The following is a 23597-nucleotide window of genomic DNA, read 5'->3' on the forward strand; positions in this document are numbered from 1 at the left end:
GATTTAAAGACACAATAAGTATGTATATATGTGTGTGTGTGTGTGTGTGTGTGTGTGTGTGTGTTTGTAATTATCCCTACTTGTTTATCTACCAGAATCTGTTTCTTCATCTCATATCTATGTACTCCTTTCACATAGCGCCCCTAGTGTTCAGACTAAGACACCACATAACGGAAGTACCTTGCTTTACAGGCTACATTTAATGTGTGACAAGACAAGCAAAACATGCGGTTGGATTTTAAAATGCCAGTGATGACAAGTTGTACTCCAAAAATTATGTTTGAGTGAAATGTATGACATGTTTAAGAAAAACTCGTGTTTTTGAACAATATTTGATTAAAATCAGCTACATTTGCATCACAATTGCAAGGCATAATGGCGTTGTCAAGTATTGGTACTTGGTATCAGTGAGTACTCAAATGTAAGTACTTGTACTTGGTCTGGAAAAAAAAAAGCGATACTGTTGCATCCCTAGTTTTTTTGGGTTTTTTTACTATTTAGTGTGTGGCCCACAACACATTTGAAGAGACAGTAACGTTTTGATTTACACATTTTTAATATTTTGACATGTTTTCTAATTTTTAAAAATTTATAAATGTTTATGTATTTATATTGTTTTATGTTTTACACTTTTATTTACTTATTGCTCAACATTTGTATATGAATCGAAAAATATCGAAAGAATTGTTATTTTTTGTTACAACATAATGAACGTATTATTATTTTTAGTAGCAGTAGTAAGTGTAGTAGTATTTTTGTTGTTGTTGTTGTTAGGTAGTGCATTACACATACCTGTGTACAGGAAATATATATATACTTTATTCATTTATTAACATAAAAAACGACTATGAATTATTTAAATATTTTAAGATGTACTTAAAAAATCAATTCTTCTTTTTTTCCACAATAAAGGAATTCTTACAACTCTCTCACTTTTAGCAAATTGAAAAAGATTTCATATTTTTTATGTTTACAGCTTTCCTTTCTTTTTTCCCTGCAGGCATTGTTAACGAATATGTTTTGTTCGTGTGTAAACTGCAAAAACAGACATATATTAAAATGCAATAAAGTGAAAATATTTGGTTGTGTTCATGACTCGCAAATCTGTGCCGTTTGGGACACTTGCACTTCACTTCCTGCCAAGCTCAGGTGAGTCCCGCCCCCACCTCGCAGCCGATTGGACAGCTCGCCTCGTCCCCGCCTCTGACTGGTAGTTTGTAACTCCACTTGAGCGCAGGTAAAAGCAGGTAATTAGAACAACGAGGAAGGCTTTACTGGACTTACCGTGTCGCTTCTTTCAGCTGCGGTAAATATATCCAAACAAACGATCTATATATGCTTTTTAACACAACGATTTCACACTGAGGGAACGTTTTGAAATGGCAGCGAGCGTAGGGCCGGTCATGAATCCGCCGCAGGGGAGTGACGAGCGGGTGGTTTTCACGCAGCTAAAGCCGGTGAGGATGTCCAGAGCAGCGGACGGTGCCGAGGACTCATCCGTGTTTGAGGACGTTAAACCCGGGGTGAGAGTCTCCGCCGACCCGACGATGTGAACCGGAGCTCCGGCTCTGCGCTCTTGTGTTTACTCTCGATCGACTACGTGTTTAATGCTCGCACACCTGTGCGGGTTAAAGGCCTGCCAAGATACCTGACAAGTTTTAGACATAATAAATTCTTATACGTGCTTTCGTTTTGCAATTGAACACGAAATGAACCTTTTACCTTTTTAAGTTTTTGTTTGTTTGTATTTATTCATGATGGGATCTTGTTAGTCATGTGATCACGATTGGTTAGTTGACTTATGCAAAAAAAAAAAAAAAAAAAAAAAAAAAATTCGTCGCCTGCAGAATTAGCTGGGAATCACCATGACACAAATACGACCAAAAAAAAACACGTTAAAGTTTATCATGGCGTTTGCTGTTTGCTAATGAACGGGAGATCCCTTCTGGTAACCCCGAGGCTACAACGCAAGTGATTAATACGCCTTTGTATTATTATAATTTGTATTTATTTTTATTTTTTATTTTTTAGATAGCAGGCTGCAAATACCCTGCTTACTTAACTGCAGGCGGGCAGGGCTAAGCGCCTGTGTGATGGACACACACAACGTTGTGGAGTGATGCTAATTGTAATCAGTAGCGTCAGTTAGGCCTATTTTCTTCGGCCCCCTAAAACATTTGTCAAGTGAAATATATATATATATATATATATACATTTATATTTGGTAGTATGTGTTTATGGTGAAGGAATTGTCCTAGCCCCAATTAAAACCGATCATCAGCCCCTAAACAAATCTTGGTCTACCCAAGATGCCCTCCGACCAATTACGTTAGATGCAAATTTTTGTCCAAGCTAATTGTTATTAAAAGGCAGCAACACTTTGTGTAAAAACACATAGACGCCAATTGTCGTCAAAGACCTCGACGCTAATTGGCAAAAAAAAAAAGATGGCGAAGCTTTCACTGCTGTTATAAGATGCAAATTGCCATTAAAGATGTTTGAAGTTGAATGATGTAAAAATACATCACAATAATTGCTGTAAAATGTTGATGCTAATTGTGGTTTAAAAAAAATAAAAATGCTATTTGTGCAAAAAATATGATGCTAATTTTCAATTTAAAAAAGACATGCTAATTGTTGTGAAAAGAAGTCAAAGGTTATTGTTGATGAAACACTCTAATGGTAATAGTCATAAAAGATATCAATGCTAAGTGACGTAAAAAGATATTGACTTAATCGCTGTAAAAGATGTCAATAGTGATTTGATAAAGATGCTGATGCTAGTTGTTAATGCAAATTGCTCTCAAACAAAGTTGACTCGAGTTCTCGTTGAAAAAAATAAATAAATTAATAAATGTAGACGCTAAGTGTTGTAAAAGACGTAGACGGTAAATCTTGGTAAAAGACGCAAATTTTTTTGGAAGACGACACTGCTGATTGTAATAATAAAACATCAACATGAAGTATCGTAAAAGTTGTCCATGCGAAGTGTAAAAAGTCACTAATTGGTAAAATACGCTAATAGAGTAAAAGGTGTCTATGCTAAATGTTGTGAAAAGACGCCGATGCTAATCGTCGTAAATAATAAATTGTCATTAAAAGAAATCAACACTAATTGTCATTAAGACATTGATGCTAAGGGATGTTAAAAGACACCAAGTGTACGAGACGTTGTAAAAAGACCCCAATTTTTATCAAGATGATAATTGCCGTAAAATATATTAATGCTAATTGTCTAAAATGCGATTGGCTGTCGACTAGTTCAGGGTGTACCCCGCCTCCCGCCCCAAAGATAGCTGGGATAGGCTCCAGCACGCCCGCGACCCTAGTGAGGAGAAGCGATACAGAAAATGGATGGATGGATATCTCAAATGTTGACGCTAACTGGAAAACCTATCAATGAGCGTTGTCGTGAAAGATACCGATGCGACATGTTGCAAAAAAATAGACACTAAAACACATTGACGTTGCTTACCATTAAGACGTTGATGCTAGCTACGATTCACGACAATATGTCGAAGACAGCAACGCTAACTGTTATAAGACTCTTCTTGCTGCGAAAGATCTCAAATCGAATTGTCCTATCGAATTGACATCGACATTCATTGTTAAAAGATGCTAATTGCTGCAAAAGACTGCTTATTGTTCCTAAAAGTCATCAACACTAATTGTTACGATGCTGATTGCAGTTAAGACGTCAAGCTCATTGTTAAGATGTGAATTGTTGAACGCTAATAATGTAAAATTGGTGGTAAGAAAAAAAAATTAATTTAATCTGAAAAATGGTGAAAAACCTAAACAAAGTTAATAAAATCAAATGTATTTTTTAAATGGAAAAAAGGAACAGCAATAAAAAAAAAAGACGACAAACAAAAAATACATTTAATGATAAAAAATCAAATTCAATAAATCAATTTAAGATGTTTCTTTTTTTTTTAAAGCAACTGTTTCCTAGGTTCAACTTTATTAGTTTTCAAATTGTCTGAAAGCAGTTTTCATTTAGTTTAGTTTTTAGCAAATATTTTTCATTATATATTACGTATATTGTGTTTGAAATGTTCAGTTGAAATGTTTATTTCTTGAATTTGCACAGCAGACCGTGTTTAAAAGTCTGTGGCGAGGCCGTTACATGGCCCACGAGCCTCAGGTTGGCCACCCCTTGAACTATAAATGCTAAACGTCAGCCTCCTCTCCTTTTTTTTTTTTTTTTTTTTTGACATTTCCACTCTTCGTTTTTAGACCTTTTTTTCGCCATTTATTTTCCTTGTTGTTTGACGTGAGCGTCTGTGCCGTGACAGCAGTATGCAGTCCGACCTGTCTGAGCAGGGCCCACATCTCCATAAGCCGCCTCAGGGCACCGCCGTCAAAGGCCCACCGCCATGAGAAATTAAAGTAGCAGGGCGAGGGTGGAGTCGTACGGGTTTACCTGTCACATGTGCTTCTTTTTTGTTTGGTCGCGTCGTTCTTGTGTTTGCGTCTCGGTGTGAACTCTCTGATCTTTTGGTGTAAAGTTTCTTAAGGTATGGTACGTGCAAATTGTGCATAACGTTACAGTGGCTTGTTTGTTTGTTTTATCCAATACAGTACCTTTAAGTACAGTTTGGTTGTATTTTACATTTGCGTTTAATCTTTTAGAAATGTTTGATATAATGAATTTATTTAGAACCGTGTCTGGCGTTAAACTTCACACCGATTCTCTTACGCATGTTACTACCTCAGAAAGTGGAAAATTGCCAGGTTGGCTTTGTTCCTCACATTCCATGTTTATGCATAAATGGCGTAAACATGGGCACAGAACAGCGAAACTGAATCAAAAGTGGAACATTTTCGGCTTTTACATGAAAGAAGCCACAGGTGGCATTCCACCTTAGATGCAACCCCAGAAGACGGAACATTCGCAGGTCAACTTCAAATCTCCATTCCGTGTCTGTGTCATTTGTACAAAATGGCAACACCCGGAAAAGAAAGCAGAAAAATGTTGTCTTCTACAAGCAGTGTGAAAGGGGCTACAGGTGGCATACCACCTTTTGATGTTATTTCCATAGCCGGCAAATTAACAGGTTGACTTCAAATCTCCATTACATGTTGGTGTCATTTGTACAGAACAGCAAAAATGAAAAACGACGACTTTTACAGTGTGAAAGGCGCTACAGGTGGCGTCCCGCTTCTGTTGCAACCTCTGAAGCTGACAAATCTTATGTGAGGGCTTTATCCATTTCGCGTCGTCGTTCATACAGAAGATCGATACGAAAAAAGGCGGAAAAATAACAGCTACCTCCGAAGCTGGATCAACTTTCACCTCCTGTTAAGTGTCAATGCCATTTATACAGGATCGCAAAACTAACAAAAGGTGGCGAGTTCACATCTTTACAAAGCAGAGCCCCCATTTCATATCTGTGCCATTCACACAGAACAAAGTGGAAAATGTCCTCCTCCACTATCCTAGCTCTGTTAAAACCTCAGTTGTTTTTCCGTGTTAGCGCCTGCATCAAATGCATTTAAAAAGTGGGAAGTAGTAGCTTTTACATCCCGTGTGAAAGGGGTCTTATGTTTTACAGAGAGAATCCGCATTGAATTTGCAGTAGCTTAATATTGCTTTGAGAAAGACGTCGCATTGCGGCGTGAATGGCTTTCGTGTCCCGCCAGCCGTAACCGCGGAATGAGTAACTCGTACGATAGCACTCGCCGGATTCTTTAGCCGTGATATCAGCAGCCGTAAGACGACGCGGCCAGTTACACAGTAACTTGACGGTCACGCCTAATGATCCCCGCAGATCAATATTCAGATAAGGCTCAACAACGCTTGGAGGGGAGGAGGGGGGTTATTATAATTGCGTCCGTCTTTCTTCTCCGCAACCTTTTTGACTAACCATTTGACTTCCACGACAACATGCGCAGAGTATTTGCATGTACACAAAGCAGCTACGCAGGATTTCCCTTCACACCTGCATCCTCAAACAGGATAGTGGAGTACCACCATTGGCAACGCCAAGCAGGTGGCGCTGTTATGGAAAAAAAGCTCATTACATGTGCTTTCTTTCCAAGTGAATACAGACTAGGAATTTGTTTTGTTTTTTTAATTAACATATCACAAAGTTACTTGATGTTTTAAAATAACTGCTTTAGGTCTGTCTTCCCGGTTCTCGCTGTACTTTCTCAAGTGTGTTGTCCTCCTGTGAGTTTTGCCTAGCAACAAGCATCTGCATTGATCCATTTGTCCTTCAATCTGTGGTTTGGGGCGTGCCTCAAACATAAATAGTTGAGTTTTCCACATTGACATTGACTAGTGCATCCTAACAAAGCCTTGAAGCATGAACTGATGAAGTCTGCTCGGACGAAAGGTGAAACATATTCTAAGACAAACAGAATAGTCCAGTTGCGATTGCTGTCAATGCCCTTTGTCTGGTTGCTTTTGTTATTTGGTCAACTCATGTTGTGATTACCCATCATGCATGGTTGAGTGTGTATACAACATGCTACCCGCAGAATACTTGTTCCTTAAGCTGCTTAACGTTTTGTTTTGTTTTGTAATTTTTCGGTTTCAAATGCTAGCTTGGTCTTGGGATGATAAAAGATTGAGCCCTATGATCAGAATCCTGTTTAGCAACAAATGACCATAGAAATGTGCAACATCCATCCAGTTTCTTTACCGCTTTATCCTCACAAGGGTCGTGGGTGTGCTACGCCCTGAACTGGTCGCCAGCCAATCGCAAATGTGCAACATATAAGGAAAAAATAATCTTTGCGATTCAGTTGAAAATTGGAAAAATACAATTGGTCGTGGTAGCGGAAAAGTCTTGTTTAGCTATTTACTGTTCATGCTGCAACACACTCGAGTACCCATTTCCTGATTAAGTCATCTTTAATTTGGAGTGAAACACAGGGAACTGTAACTAAATACTTAATAATAATAATCCAAAACAAACTTTGTTATGACTCGTGCCAACAGAAGGTCATAAGCTATGTCTTGTACGAGTTACTTTTTTATTTTTTTGTCGGAGCGTCAACTTAATATTGGAGTTTTATGTTACCACTATACAAGGAAGTGATTATTCAAATTAGTATGTTTAGCTAACACATCGTGGATGATGGCTCCTGCTCAAGTTTAGGGCATTGTGGTGAGTTGGAGAGAGAATGCTAACATTAAAAAAAAAAAAAAAAAAAAAAAAAAGTCTACTCTGCTAGGTTTCATTTTCAAGCTAACATAACACTCCTGAATGAAGTTGATTTAAGCATCCAGGAAACTCCAACAAAAAACAACTTGGTCATAAATTATGACCTTTTAGCACATGCGACTGGTAGAGCAGAAAATTAATACAAGGAAGCAAACTCTTCACTATTTTAATAATCCAAAACCAGCATTGTTATCGCTTGCTTCAGCAGAAGGTCAGAAAATATTAGTGTCGCAATTTTCTGTTCTAGCTTAACAGTTTCCTTTAGTACTGTTCATTTTTCAGTCAAATGCTAACACGAGGAAGAGAACATAAATACGTAATCATCCAAAATAGGCCTCGCTGTACCTCACTCAGGCAGAAGGTCATAAATTCGCATCAGGGCGCATTGTTCGGCTTTAGGGTACCAGTTTCCTGGATGCTTTAGTCAACCTCATATTGGATTAGAATGCTAATACAAAGACGCAAACTTGACTAACTTCTCAAACAAAACTTTTCTCTCGCTCCATCAGGAGGTCATAAAATATCACCAAGTCAAGGTTTTCTGCATGAGCGTACAGGTTTCCTGGATGCTGAAGTCCTCTTCATTTTGGAGGTAAATGGCAATGTGAGGACGTGAACGAGAATTGCAGTAATCCAAAATAAAAGTCGTTATTGCTCGCTCCACCAGAAAGTCATAAAATATAAGTGCGATCTCAAAGGTTTTGATGCTGATGTAAAATTCTGCTCCCGCATTAAACAAGACTGGACAAAACATCGTTTTAATGAAAGAAATAAAAGGCATTTGCCTCTGTTCGAATAGCTCTTGAGCCCGACTCGCTGGCGTGTGAGGTAAAACATCAATCCTTTAGTTTACCAACGCACATTTTACTCAAACAACAAACACAGAGTTCCCTCCACACGGGTGTGTCGCTGGAAGCCAACGCACTCAGCCAAGGCAATAACAAAGGCCAGAGGCATGTGAGCAACGCAGTGAAACGTAAACGCTGTGAAATAAAAATAGACTTGAAGAAGAAAAACAAGAAGGCCTGAGAAAATAGCCTAAGAAGAACAAAAGTTTTTGGGGAAAAAACAAAAAATTTAAAAAATTGTTTGGAATGAAGGCGAGCGTCTTTAGATGAGGAAACTAATCTGACCAAGACATCAGAAGAAGAATATGCTCACGCTTTCAATGAACAACGCTTGAAATATGTCTGCTCATTCATATCGCTATTTTGTTTGTTTCCATTCATAGTAGTAGTAGGCTGGTTATGCTAACGCGACTTTAAACCTGGCAGTTTACTGCGAACAACTGGATGGGGAAAAAAAATGCTCAACGTTTGGGTTATTAGCATCCTTAGCTAAACATTGTGTCGCGTAACAGCAGTGTCGTGAGACAACGCCAACAATCTTTTCTTGTTCGCAGTAAAATAAATGCGTTCTTTGAGCTAGTGGCTAACCCTCGAGCGTCTCAGATTAGCATGCAGATCACTTATCATAACACTTTTTTGGAAGAGGACAAGTTCTGCATAGCGTACATCTTAATGTCCGTAGTAGAAAAAAATAAAAAATAAAATACTTAACTAGACTTTATGTTCAGGCAAATGGCTCATCTCAGATTAGTATGCTTCTGTGGCTCCTGCTCAAATTAAGGGCAGTGTCATAAATCGGCAAGATAACGTTAACATTCTTATGTTTGTAGTAAGAAATACGTGCTAGGTTTTATGTTCAAGCTCATGGCTAATCCTTGCGGATCTCATATTTCTTAGCAAACGTGTGATAGAAGATCCTGCCTGGTCCAGTTTCGCGCGGTGTCATACGTCAGCGAGATAACACAAACGTTTGTTTCATGTTTCTAATAAAAATATTTTGCTCGACATGTTTAAGCTAATGGTTAACCGCCTAGGATCTGAGATTAGACTGCTCAGCTAACACCATGAAGCGTAACTCGCCATAAAAGTTTAGCCCAGTCTCATATGTCAGTGAGAGAATTTTTTTATTATATTTTTTTTTTGCATTATTTTCTCGACTTTGCGTTCAAGCTAATGGATAACCTATTCCAAAATGAAGCAGCGTAAAAATTTAAATCGGAACTAAATTCAGTTACCCCTTTTACTGTAACTTTTTTTTTTACACTTGCATGACAGTTAATGTTCTGGATAAACGAAGTAGCCGGTGACCTACAGTAAATAGACAAGAAAACAAAACCCATCTCGGTATGGTTGGGAGCCTTGAACAATATCTCCAGGTGTCCATAGTCTGTTAATAATTGGAGAAGACTCTTGACTGATTCCGCTATGAATCCTGGTGTCCAATGATAACAAAACAGTAAGAGCCGCTTATCAGCTCCCTTTTCGACTTTATTGGACAAGGAGGGTAGTTTCCATACTTCCGGTCCATCTAACAGATGATCCTTAGGCGATCTCAAGTTCGTTTAGATCAAAGCTTTCAGGTTTATAAGGCAGGAACCTCGCTGCTATTGGTCTCCATTCAAAACACGGTCTTGGCTTTTTAGCGCGTTATTGACCCTCAGGCTTTGTTCGATTGTATTACTCTTTCAGCTTGTTCGTGGCCATTTTTGGCCAAATTGTATAATTCAATCCGCTTAGCTTTCATTGGTTTCAAATGGCCAAAATTGGCCCGATAAAGCCAAAAGGTATAATTGAATGTAAACAGTATATTATTTATATATTCAAAGAGCTGAAGTTCAAATTTCTAAATCAAACAAAAATCCACACTCTTGGGAATTATATTACATTTGGAGCTAAAATGGTTTGAAAAGTAGGGGGGGGAGCGAGGTGGGCACAAATGGGCAGCAAAGAGCCCAGAGGGTTCACAGTCCTTGCGACACAAAATTGCATCTGCAAATCAGGCACCCTTTATGGCTCAGAGGAATGTGGGGAAAACTGTGGTCATTCGCCTCGTTCTGGCATTTTTTTTACCTTCTGATGGACCGAGCGATAAGGAAGCTTGTTTTAGACTATTATTAAGATGGAAAAGTGTTTGCAGAGAAAAGACAAGAAGATCCGACAGGAATAGGAAGGAGCTAGGTGGAATTTGTGGAGCACAACTGTATGTGCCCCATAAAATAACAGATGTGGGATGCCACCATTACTGGCAATCTTCCATGTCGCTGTTCTGTATAAAGGCCAGAGACACAGAATGGTGGGTCGAAGTCAACCCTCGAATTTGACGGCTTCGGCGATTAGTATCAGAGGCATAACAGATCTTTTACCTTCTGAGGTAGTATCAGAGGTGTAATGGATCCCGACGGGAAGTTTAATTTGAGTGGGCAGCTTTCCACTTTCTGAGATATTATCAGAGGTGCAACAGATCGCTTGTAGCCCCTTTTGCAACCCATTTTTACACCCCCCCCCCCCCCCCCCCCCCTTCCCCCCCATGTTGCTTTTGAGTATTACGGGCACAGACAAAGAGTGGTGGGTCAAAGTCAAGTGAATTTGCCGCCTTCGGAAGGGATGTCGGAGGTGGTACGGATGCCGATGGGGCCGATAAAGTCGAACCGACAGTTTTACGCCTTTGGAGGTAGTATCAGAATTGAAATAGTTCGCTTGTACTTTAATCCTTTTTGCTCCCCATCGTTACACATTTTCAAGTCAGTGTCAGTATGAAGTTAACCCACACAAAGTTAACCCACAGAATTTAGCGGCTTTGGAGGGAGTATCAGAGGAGGGACACCACCTGTAGCCCCTTTCACACTGGAAGTTAGAGTTGGGGGTAGGAGTGAACTTGCAAATTTGACAGCTTTGGAGGAAGTATCGGAGGTGGGATATATGCGGACAATGGGGATAAAGTTGCACGGCCAGTTTTCCTCCACTGGAGGTTTTATCAGAGCCAGCCAAAGACAGGATGGCACATGTGTGTAAGGGTATTCCGCAATGCCGGAACTGGGGTGTAAAATTTGACACTCACTTCACTCATTCCGTTTCGATGGGTTACGTCACCTTATTCACTACATTTATCGGATCTCTGCGTGAAAGAGACTTTCTCGTTCTCATGGTCTGCGACTCTTCCATCCAGGCCCAGTTGGAGATGGACAAATACCTCCCACAGATCACCAGCTCGCTCTTGAGTCCTGCCATCAACCTGACTGACAAGAAGTACCGGCGGGAGAGCGCATCGGTGGTGGACGAGTACTTCTCTGAAGACAAGCCCGGTGCCCCCTACAGCCTCAACATCAACCTCATCCTCCCCAGCTCCAGCCACCTGCGCACAGGCCTCTATCGCCACAACGCCAAGACCCTGGCCCCCACGCAGATCAAGACAGAGCCCGGACTGGAGGTGCCCTGCTCTTCTGCCAGCACCCAGGCCCTGCCGGACTTCACCTCAGTGTTCAATGTTCCCCCCGTGGTCAATGGTGTCTTCATCAAGCCAGACCTGAGCTCTGGGGATGTCACCCTTTCTGGCGGGTCACAGTCACAACAGAGTTTGGACACAGAGCTTCATATTGGACCCCAGGCCCCTCAGCCTCAGGTCTACCACATGCCAGTCAACAACGCGGCAGACCTTACCATGACTCTGTCCCACTCCGTACCCACGGCGTCTGGTTCTCGGACCATGCTGAACCTCGGCAATGCCAGCAACGGGGGTGGCTACATGTTGGCCGAGCACCAGTTGGGAGCGCATCACGGTTACTACCAGGCGTCTGCCGCCCAGCATGCGGGCCCCCACAGCTTGCCACCCTCGCCCCCAAACTCGCAACCGGGCAGCCCTGATGCTCAGCCCGAACTGCTGAGTTTGGCCAGCCAGCCGCCGCCCCCCTACCAACAGCATCTAGTGGGTGGGATAAAAGTGACGGGGTTGTCCCCTCACGCCATGCTGATGACGCACGGCCAGGGCGTCCTGACAGGGCCCAAATACAACAGGCGGAACAACCCAGAGCTGGAGAAGAGGAGGATTCATTTCTGCGACTACCCAGGTCTTTAATATAGCCTAATCTTCGACGCTCTTAAGCCAAAGCTAATCAGCATTCATCTGTGACATATTTATTTAAGTACTTTCCTAGCTACATAGCTAGTTTCTACCTACCTACCTTTATTACCTACATACTTTCCTAACCAGCTAGCTAACTAACTTCTATTCATCCGGTTTTTCTCTCAAGCTATAGATCCATCTTAAAAACTATTATTAGCATTTATCTGTGTAGATTCTTTTAATCGCCAGCACCTATCTATGATATTTCTACTATCTTATCTAAACTCAAAAGCTAGTTTGCAAAATTTTGCTAATTTGCATTCATCTGTCTACACATTTATGTAGGTACTTAGCTAATAGTTAAACAGCTAGCTGCACAGCTAGTATCTATCTCTTTATCTACAGTATTATCTGTCTGTTTTTCGGTCAAGGTACTTGCAAGTTATCTCGTTAGCATCTGTGTACGTCGAAAGCTAGTTAAACACCTAATTAACATTTGTCAATATATTGAAGTGAGTTAGTAGGGTAGTTGGCTATCTATCTAGCATGTACTTTACCCATCTAGTTAGCCAACTAGCTATCGTCCATCTACTTAGTGAGGTACCTATCTCACAATGGCATGTCTGTCTGACGTGTCTGGCAACGTACAGAGCGAGTTTCCTGGCTAGCATCGATCTAGGGAGGTACCCGTCAAATAGCCTAACGAGCTACAGTATCTAGGTACCGTCTTTGACGCTGTTGATAATTCATGGTACTCTATGACAGATTTAATTTCAGTTCATTTCATAATTAAAATGTTTAGTGAGAGCATTTACTTAGGGCAATTCCCTTATCTTTTCAATGCCACTAACAAACTTTTTCCTCCTCGGCAGAGGTCTCGAGCACAATGTGTTCCTTTTTACATTGTGTACACTTACTGTTTTGAAACAGGGTTAAATATTCTTTTATAGGTAATTACTTTTGTTGTCATTTTCTCGGGATGTTCAACTTGTTTGCTTTGTTTTTTTGTGCACTAGCCTGACTCACGCAGTGATTTATTTATTAATAAAAAATTTTAAATTAGTTTTTTTTTTTTTTTTTTGCAGGCTGCACAAAAGTTTACACAAAGAGCTCGCATCTGAAGGCACATCAGAGGACACACACGGGTAAGAATTTCTTTTTTTTCTTCTTACAAAAAACACTAAATAAGGGCCTAAGGAAGTGTGCTAATATCCTGGGTTATCAGCAAAAGAATCCCCGTCTTTTTCTCCAGCCATGCCACATGTCTGTACCTGCCTGTCAAGAAAGAAAAAGCACAAAGGGGGCATGGACGGGGAGGAAATGGAAACGAGGAATAGCCAAGGCTAAAACCAGTTACTCCTGCTTTTTAGTCCTTTTCAAAAGAAGATTGGGGGGGGGGGGGGGCAAGGGGGTTGTTGTAGTATGCGCAGGAATGGACGGTTTCGATACTCTCCATGTAAGGAGAAACCTTGTCACCCTCATTTATTTTTGTTGTTGTTGTTTTTTATTCGATGGTGATTTACTCAAAACGTTGAAAGTGTGTAAATGTCATAAATAGATAACACCAACGGGTCCTGTGGGATAGTCCTCACTGTAAACAACACCAGTGAGAAAGTTAAACACAAAAAGAAAATCATAGCTGGAGGTAGCATTGGTAGATATCTGAGTCGACGGCGATAGCTGCAGTATCGTTAGTTACATGGGTAGTATGTCTCTCTTGAAACATAGCTAGCCACTTTATTAGCATTTATCTGTCAAAATATTTATCAAGGTAGTGTGTGAGGTACATGACTAGTATCTGCTTATGTATGTAGAAAGCCTTCTAACCACCTAAGTAGCATGTATCTACTTTTTTAGCAACATAGCTTTCTGTCAAGGTACCCTGCGAGCTACCCAGCTAGCTAGCATCTATCTAGCCACATAGTGAGCTGTCACTCTATGTCTTGAACACGAGTTAACGACATTATCAGCATCCGTCTGCCTGTTTATATCTCTCTATCCCGAAAGCTAGCTGGCCACCTTATAAGCATTTTACTGTGCATGTTATTTGGGGTAATTAGTGAGGTACCTAGCTAGTAAAGTAAGCAAAGCAAATGTATTTATATAGCGCATTTCCTACACAATGTGCTTTATACGATAAGCAAAGCAAATGTATTTATATAGCGCATTTCCTACACAATGTGCTTTATACGATTGAAACCATTACAAAACAAAGGAAAAAAACAGCTTATAAATATTTAAAACAAAGAGGAAAAATGAAAATCTAAGTATTTATCTAGCCAGCTGTCTAAGCACAAGCGTTTCCTATAGGTATTAACCATTTAGTCCAAAGGCCTCACTATGGTCAGAGCGTCTCCTCAGCAGGTTTCACTTGGAAAACGGCACTTGTCCCGTCTTGTTCTTCTGTTCGGTTTACGGCGATGACTCACAAGTGGAGTATGCGGAACGGCGTGGTTTTAACTCACTGCTAAACGGAGCAAAAAGAAGCAACTTGTCTGCTGTTGCCTAGTGTTTGTGTAGCAATATCCAAGCAAAAACCATTGCAAATAGTTGTTTCTGTGGTGGAACAGTGGTGAATTGTGGTTAGTGTAGTTTCCTCGCTGCTGAGAGGTTCCGGCTTCGAATTTCAGATCCAGGTTCGTCATGCGGTCCAAAAAACATACATGGCTAAATTGCTCATATCGTCCCGGGTGTTACCCCGCTTCTATCGTCCAGGTGTGAACATGTCCTGGAATTGACTGGTGACAAGTCCAGGGTGTTACTTGGCTTCCATTTGCAAAAAATCAGGTATGCGTGTGCCCTGCAATTGACTGACAGGAGACCCGATAGATTATGAATGAATGAAGAGCTTAGTGGAGGCGCAGAAGTGCATGTTATTAGCAAGTCTACTACGCAGTCAAGATTTTAAGGTTTTGAATCTCTGTTTGGGCCTTTGGGTAAAAAATCAACTGGCACACTTTCTTCTGCTCCGAGGGGAACAATGAATTTATTCATATTTTTTTGTAAAATAATGCTATGCTAGTGTTACATCATACAGTGGTTTTGTAGCACTAGCCAGCTAAGCTAATGAGGCTAGCTCTCAGCATATTGCTTTTGATCGTCATCAGTTGATGTTGCAGTTGGCTTATGCTACGTTAACTTGGCATCTTGATGTCATTTTGCGTGCATGTTAAAAAAAAAAAACTGATGACAAAGCTTGTCGGACTTTGTGACTAGTGAGTCGTTCACTATCATAACAATTGGCCCCTCCCACATATGTATGAGGAGGTGTGTGTGTGGGCGGGGGACAACCTTGACCATAGACTTGTGTGTTCTGACACCCCCTCCCCCCCCCACACTCCTGCCCCCCCAGCCCTCTTTCCAAACATTAGGTGAGCTGATAAAGACTTTATGGGCGTCCTGGAGAAGCCTGTTAAGTGTTTGCTCTTTGTCTCAGTAGAAGCATGTGGAGGTAGTCATAAAACGTCACTATTGTGACGTTTGATACAAGATACGTTTCTAGAGGTATGGAGGAATGTTGTGGAAAGAAATGAGGATTAAAAAAAACCCCAAAAAATTCAAGTGAATTTAACTATCCATCCATTTTCTGAGCCGCTTCTCCTCACAAGGGTCGCGGGCGTGCTGGAGCCTATCCCAGCTATCATCGGGCAGGAGGCGGGGTACACCCTGGACTGGTTGCCAGCCAATCAGTAGGCCACATACAAACAAACAACCATTCGCACTCACAGTAACACCTACAGGCAATTTAGAGTCTTGAATTAACCTAGCATGCATGTTTTTGGGATGTGGGAGGAAACCGGAGTGCCCGGAGAAAACCCACACAGGCACGGGGAGAAGATGCAAACTCCACACAGGCGGGGCTGGGGATTGAACCCCGGTCCTCAGAACTGTGAGTCAGATGGGCTAACCAGTTGTTCACCGTGCCACCATCAAGTAAAATTGAATTAATTTAATTTACTTTCTGGTACACAATCCTAAATTCTGGCGTGAACAGGAAACGACATGTTCTCTTTAGAACTGAGTAAAAATTGCGATGCAAATGGGGGAAAATTATGCCACAAAAAAATGCAATAAAAAAAAGTAACTTTTCTAATAATTCAATTACTTTTTTTTTGTGCAGAATCCTTCTACATTTGGGTGGGAAAAAAAGCATATCTACAAATGGGTGATTTTAACCACATTTCTACATCCTCAATAATAATTCAGTGTGGGCACCTCTTGCCAAAATGCTAAATCAAGGGTCACATTTTAGCATTGTAGATTTTCGAGCAAAGTGGATGACATCAGTGTCGTAGCGCCTTTGAATCCTCCTCCTAAGAAAAAAAATATGTCAGTCCTCTTAAATGGTACACAAAAAGCCTTTTGTGTGTGTGGAAGAGTGATGGATGCACTTTTGCGGTGTTTTGTTTTGTGGTGTTTGCCAGGGCTGTTGTGCTTTAGAAGGCGCTTCTACGCGCAGACATGATACATTCGTGTGTGTGTGTGTGTGTGTGTGCTTGAGTGTTTCGGGTTTCTGATTTGCCAGCTGCTCAAACAGTTGAGTTTGAAATGGTTTTTAATTACTGCCCCCGCCCGCACCACCTCAAAGTCCTTTTCGTACTTGTAAGTGATGAAATTGTATGATAAAACATAAAAATTCAGGAAAATGTGTAGGCATCGGGAAATTGTTGTTGGCTGTAAAAATAATATAAAAGCGATCATTGCTTTTTGATTTTTTTAGCTACCTTTTGTGTAAACGTAATCGTTTCTTCAATGCTAATTAAGGGTCTTATCGATTTCACGCTCCCGAAATACCAAATACCAATGAAATATATTTAGTCCTATAATAAACTTATAAATCATTACTCAACTCTAGCGCAAATAAGAAATTATTTCTTGAGAATTTCGTGAGAAATATTTCCAAAAATGCAAACATCGCAGAAATCTTCAAGTAGACCCCATAAATGTAGGTACTTTTTGTACAAAATCCTAGTAAATTCCCATGCGAACAGAAAATGTATATATGAATAATTTCAACTGAACCCATTTATTTTTTCAGTATTCTACTAATTTACAGTATTTATTTTGTACAAAAATCCTTCTATTTCTAGACCGCAATTACCTCCCCAAAGGCAGCTGACCTTTTTATGGGCTTGTTCAGAAATATAACCAACCGAGAGTGTTTGTTCAGCGCGAGTCGGATTTCACCCGCCGTTTTGCGCACCCTGGAGGATAACAATCTGAGTCAGGCGGATGCGCTTTTGACCAAACACACCTGTGGGCCCTATATAGTATACATACTACTTTGTATTGTATTGTGTTGTATTGTTCAAATGGCAGCTAGCGGTATTTTTGAAACGTTAGTAGGTTGACGTTAGCGGCAGAGTAACGTGGTCACCTGCTGCCTGCTCTTTGGACTTGCCCCGCCGCCGCTAACGACCGCCCTCGTCGCGAATGATTGATTTGGTCAATAGCCGCACGCTAATCTAATCTAATCTAATCTAATCAGTGTTGTTAATGAGCACTTGATGTCCCAAATGGCCAAAAAGACGCTCAGATTTCCTCACGGATTCGCAGTCAAGGAACATGACTTTGACGTGATGAAAGCACCATGGATCACATTTCAGAAAGTTAGCATGTTGTTAGCGTATTTTGCCTCGGCTATTTGGATAAACATTACATTCTGGGACGTTGGCAAGATTGCGTGCTGTTATCTGGACAAACTGATTATATTTGAGCAAGTTAGCATGTTTGCTAGTTAATTTAGTAACTCTTAATTCAACAAACAGAAGTTGCCAAATTTACTAGCTGTTATTTGTTAAGCGTGATCATGTTTTAGGAAGTTGGGAAGTTTTATTAGCTCATGTACTAGTGGTTAATCAAGTAAACAGATGACATTTCGGGAGGTAAGGTAGATGATTAGCTGCTAATTGTGCAAATTTCTTATTTAGGTTGGTTAGCACATTTGCTAGCTGTTAATTGGTGAAATTTGGGAAGTTAGAATGTTTGTTAGCTGTTTTATTTTTTGGGTAAACTGATTATATTTTATGAAGTTAACGTGTTAGTTGATAATTGGACAAAGTGATCATATTTGGGGAAGTTAGCACGTTTGTTAGCTCGTTTGCTAGCTGTTAATTGAATAAACTGATGACATTCTGGGAAGTTTACATATTAACTAGCTCATTTTTCAACTACTATTTGGATAAAGTGGTCACATTTCAAGAAGTTGGCCTGTTTTCTCTCTAATTTACTTATCATCTTTTCAGTTTGTGTGTTTTTCTCTCTTGCTGCTTTTTAATCTATTGTGTTTCTTGTGGTATGTTTGCATAGGAGCCCATTCAACGTCTTTTTTTTTTTTTTTTTTTTTATAAACTCTGTCTTTGTTGATGATTAGCTGGTACTTTGCCAGCCGCACGTTTGAAATGTCAAACGTTTGGGCGAGGTTCACGAAACGTGTGGTTGGATTGAGCCCAGCACATTAATTTTCACCTTTTTAATAATAAGAGAACAGAATTCAACAGAATAATTTCCTGGTCTTTAACTTGTCACGTGGAGCCTGAAAACTATGATTAAACCACGTTTCTAGTAGTGATTAAAATAATAATAATAAATAAATAAAAAATTTAAAAAAGTTTGGGGAAATTATCATGTTTGTTAGCTATTATTAAGATAAATGAATCCCATTTTGTGAAGTTAGCCTGATTGCTACCCCATTAATTGGATAGTGTGATCATATTTTTGGTGAATTGGCATGTTTTCTTGCTTTTAATAAAATGAAAAAGATTACATTATTGAAGTTAGCATATTTTAATGCTAATATTTGGATAAACTAGTCACATTTTGTGGAGTTGCTGTTTTTAAAAAAAATAATAAAATCTGTTGGCATGTTTTTTCGGGGTTAATTGAAGCATGTTGGCTTGCTATTATTTTGATCAACTAATCACATTTTAGGACGTTAGCTTGCTATTATTCAGAAATACTATTTAAGTTGTGTGAAGTTATGATTTTTGCAAGCTATTAAATGTATCACATTGGTGGTAGTTGGCATGTTTACTGGCCATTATTTTCGATTAACTGACTACATTTTGTGAAATTGGCATGTTAGCTTGCTAAGGATTGGAGGAACTAATCACATTAAAAATGTATATATATATGTTCATATATATGTTTGCGAGGTGTTATTCAGTTAAAGTAATGACGTTTTGTCATGTTTGCGTGTTAGCTCACAATTAATTGGATGAACTAAAAAAAAAAGAAACTGGTTAAACTAATCACATTTTGTGACATTCGCGTGTTTGGTAGCTATTAAATTTGGAACCGGGTCCCTGTTGTTTTAGTTGTTATCGTTTTTGGTTCCATTCGTTTCACTGAGCTCTCGTGTTGTGGTTGTCAGGCGAGAAGCCGTACCGCTGCACGTGGGACAACTGCGACTGGCGTTTCGCCCGCTCCGACGAGCTGACCCGACACTACCGCAAACACACGGGCGCCAAACCCTTCAAGTGCGTGGCCTGCAGCCGATGCTTCTCGCGCTCGGACCACCTGGCCCTGCACATGAAGCGCCATCAGAACTGAGAAACCCCCGAACAGAGCCCGGTGGGATCCACCGCAGGAAGCACGGACAAGTGGGAAGATTTCACCGTAAACTATTTTTCTTTTGTTTTTGTCCTAACCACAATGCATTTGGTCAAAATTAGGGATGTGTTTAACTTGACAAATTACAAAAGAAATGTAAATATGGCAAGTGAAGCACAAAATCTCTGATTCACACACAATAAAAAAAGTAAAGTCGCGGCAAGTGTTGTGTGAAACCTATGCCAAGGTCCAATTGTTTTTGTCAACTCACACGTTGGCATTTAGCCGTTGAAATTTGTTCCGTTTTTAACGTGGAAAAAAAAAAATCTCATTGAACCCCAGAAATTTTAGCTTCTTCCTTGAATCATGCATCACATTTCCACTAAAGTTTTGTGAAAATTGGTTACGTTTTTGACTAAATTCTGTCAAAATCGGTTGCATTTTTTTTTTTTTTTTTACTAAATTGAATCCAAATCGATTACGCTTTTGACCAAATTTTGTCAAAATCAATTGTTTTTGACTTAAGAAATGACCCAAAAAAAAACTCATGACAAGTGGAATGCAATAGCCTACTTCTACCAAGGCCCCCAAAAATCTCGGATTCGAGCTTAAAAATTTTTTTTTCGTTGAATCATGCATCATCTTTCCACAAAATTTGGTTGAATTCTGATACATCTTTAACTTGACAAAAAAAGTAACGTCATGGCAAGTGGACTTTGAAACCTTCACTGAGGCCTACATTCTTTTCCTTGACTCTCGCCACTCCTTTGGTTTTGTTTAAAAAAAATACTATTAAAAAAACTAACTAACAAGTGTGGGGGGGAAAAAAACTCAAGGCAGAAGAATAATTCGTAGATATGCACGTGAATTTTGATGACTTATTCCTTGAATATTTTTTTATTCCCCGAACTGTTGACATTGGGCAACGTCAAACGATGAAAAAAGTAAACTCACGAGTGGGGAACTCATTAAATCTGCCGCGAACAAAAAAAAAAAAAAAAAGTGTTTTAACTTTTAACTCATGCTCCAACTTTCCGCAAAATTTCATCGAAATCGGTTCTGTTGCTTTCACGAAAAAACACAAACTCATCAAGACTTTTTTGCAATATTGACAAAAGTACTAGCAGCAGAAATAATTAAACTGTTGATTTCTTGGCTAATGCGCTACGTATACAAAATTTCTTCAGAATGTTACGTTTTCAATTACGACAACAACAAAAAAAACTTGTCAGAGCAAATCAGGCAAACTACTTTTTAGCCTTTGTATACATTGTAATTTTCATTTTGTAGTCAGTCTTTACTCATTCATTGGTGAGATTTTGTCTGTGCTAATTCTTCCTTTTTCGCAATAACTTTCCGTTGGACAGGTGGATGCCCCACTTCACTCTCATTGTAAATATGTTTATATATCTATTGTGCCTGCGAGGATATTTTAAAAAATGAATGTATTTAGATTTATAGTACACTTGCCTTTTTTTTTTTTCTTTCCACGTTTTGTTGATAAGAGTCAAACTTCTCAAGTTGTGTTTAAGGGGAGAAAACAGAAAGGAATAAAATAGAATTGGAATTAGTCATGGACTGGTTATGCCTGTTTTGGAGGTGACAGAGCATAGTGGTGAGCTGATGTTTGTGTTGGTTGCTTCCGATGGCAACCAAGTGAACTAATCAACAATTTTAATAATGTCATTTTTTTTAATCATTTGAAAAAAAATTTTTAACCCCCCCACCCATCAATGCACCACGGTTAAATCTTTTATTCCTTTTTTAGTTTGTTTTTTTAAATGGCTTTGCAAGCATTCAAGTTATCCAACTGGAGCGTGGACATAAACGGCAACAAAAAAAAAAAGTGTAATTTAAAAAATGTTTTCATGGCTTTTGTAAATATTTCTATGGTTTTTACTTCGCTCATCAGCATTTGAATGTTGAATCGGTATGTTCATCAAGAGCCTTTGTGGTGTTTTCTATTTTTTGAGTTAAAGTTTTTTGAGATAATAAAAAATGACCTACATGACTTTTTCCCTTCTCTTTTAAATATGAGCAGTGGAAACTGTTAATCTATTAATTTTATTTTATCTGTGAACTTTATTTTTTAACTACCCAACAATAGCATGTATCTCCAAATTTTGTACAATTTCTGTTTTCACCTGAAATATAGCAAATGGTTTTTTTTCTAATAAAAACATACTTATTTTTATATGTGCAAAATTTGTAGGTGTTTCTGAGCAGACAGTAACGATATATGTAACAATGTATGCCGCTGTTAAAAAAAATCATGAATCTCCAAATTATTATTTTTTTATTTTCATGTGAAACCCAAAAGATTTTTCTTCCTTTTTTCTGATATTTTTTAAATCAAATGAAATCAAAATTAAATGCATAAGCATTACATTTTGCTTTGCAAAACGCATGTACCTCAAAAATATTTTTTACTTGGTTTTTTTAGACAAAAATTATTTTTCATTTTATAAATGCATAGAATTTGTATAAAAAGGATTTTCTTCGCAACCTGACAATATGCTGTATCTCCAAATTTTATTTTCGATTTAACGCCAACAGAAATCATTTATACTTAGTTTGTTGGACAGTTTGTGTTAAATTTTCATCGAACTGTGATCATTTTACATGATTGCTGACAAGCAAAAAGCATGCATCTCCAAATGTCTTTTTAGTTTTTTTATAAATGTACATATGAAAAACTTTTTTTTTTCTTTGTTTAGGCTTTTTAATACATTTTAAAAAGCATTTGATAGTTGCTGTATAATATTTTAAATAAAATCACTGTCTACCAGAAAGCATGCATCTCCAAATTGTTTTTTTTTTTTCATTTTCATATGAAAATGTTTTTCATAATTTGTGTTTCAGATAGAAAGATTTAAAAAAAAAAAAAAAAAAAAAAAACATTTGAAGATGTTTTTCATGATATTGTGACGATATGTTTGCTGTCCCAGCACATGCATGCATCTCCCAAAAAAAAAAAATTACATTTTCATACAAGCAACGTTTTATTCTTGAACTTTTTGTATTTCAGATATATTTTTTTTCAACATAACATTAGAAAGGAAATGTTTTTGATCATATGTTGACAATTTCATGTCACCATCTAATTAAAAGCTTGTATCTCCAAATTTTCTATTTGCTTTCCCCACAAAGAAAAATAATCTTCGTTTGGGATAAAAAGCTCTTTTAAAAAAAATTATAATAATAATAATTTGCAATCTAAAAATGTTGAAAAATTAAAGAGATATGGAGATGCATGCTTTTTGTTGGAAAGTGACAATAATTCATTTTTAGGGACACTTTTTCCCTTGGTGTCAAAGCTAAATGCTTTCCAGAAAGACAGCAAACAGTTAATAGTTGTCTTCAACGTCTTTTAGCGTGACGTCTTCGGGAGCTGGTCAAAGTAGAAAACGTCGTTCGTGCTAAGTTTATGAGACAAAACAAGAACAGGTTATGAAAATACTCACCATAATAAGAATAACAATAAGAATAGTAAGCAAAAGAAAGAGCAGACTGGGTGGAGTGGATCTTGTTCTTTCAGTAATTGTCGAGTTTGTGCTAACGTGTTTTTAAGTGCAATTTGCCTCGTCGTGGTCACACGGCGACAACGCCCTTTATATTGCCTTTTTTTTTTGTTCTCATAATGGGCTATGCATGTTTGTGCAAGGGTGGCGCCCTTTTGTATTCTATTCATTTATCATACATTGACTTATGTGGATTTCATGTGAGTTAAAACTGAATGGAAAATGAAAAAAAATTCCCCCAAATTAGTTTTTAGAGGTTTCTTCCAAACATAAAGATAAGAATTTTTTGTTCCCATAAAAACAAAAAACTCCCTAAATTTGGACATACAGTACATGATTTTTATGAGATGGCAACAACACTATATATATATATATATATATATATATATAGTCAAATAAATATTACAGAGCAAGCAAGTACATATTTTGTATTAATGTTATA

General features: G+C 38.7%; 1 protein-coding gene across 5 annotated transcripts; it reads left to right on the top strand.

Annotated features, from left to right (window-relative positions):
* Positions 1-1243: 1243 nt before the first annotated feature.
* Positions 1244-21645, top strand: klf5l (Kruppel like factor 5 like). Of its 5 annotated transcripts, none has more exons than XM_061702759.1 (5): positions 1244-1306; positions 1387-1523; positions 11190-12087; positions 13169-13228; positions 19456-21645. In XM_061702759.1, the coding sequence occupies exons 2-5, from the start codon at positions 1404-1406 to the stop codon at positions 19632-19634; spliced, it is 1257 nt and encodes a 418-aa protein (XP_061558743.1). In that variant the 5' UTR covers positions 1244-1306; positions 1387-1403; the 3' UTR covers positions 19635-21645. The 5 variants fall into 5 exon arrangements, with proteins under 5 accessions (XP_061558743.1, XP_061558745.1, XP_061558741.1 ...); XM_061702760.1 differs by having other exon boundaries at positions 1274-1306; positions 1449-1523; XM_061702761.1 differs by lacking the exon at positions 1387-1523 and having other exon boundaries at positions 1247-1306.
* The last annotated feature ends 1952 nt before the right edge of the window (positions 21646-23597 follow it).

The sequence above is a fragment of the Phycodurus eques genome, chromosome 17, assembly GCF_024500275.1.
Source record: "Phycodurus eques isolate BA_2022a chromosome 17, UOR_Pequ_1.1, whole genome shotgun sequence".
Classification (NCBI taxonomy): Eukaryota; Metazoa; Chordata; class Actinopteri; order Syngnathiformes; family Syngnathidae; genus Phycodurus; species Phycodurus eques.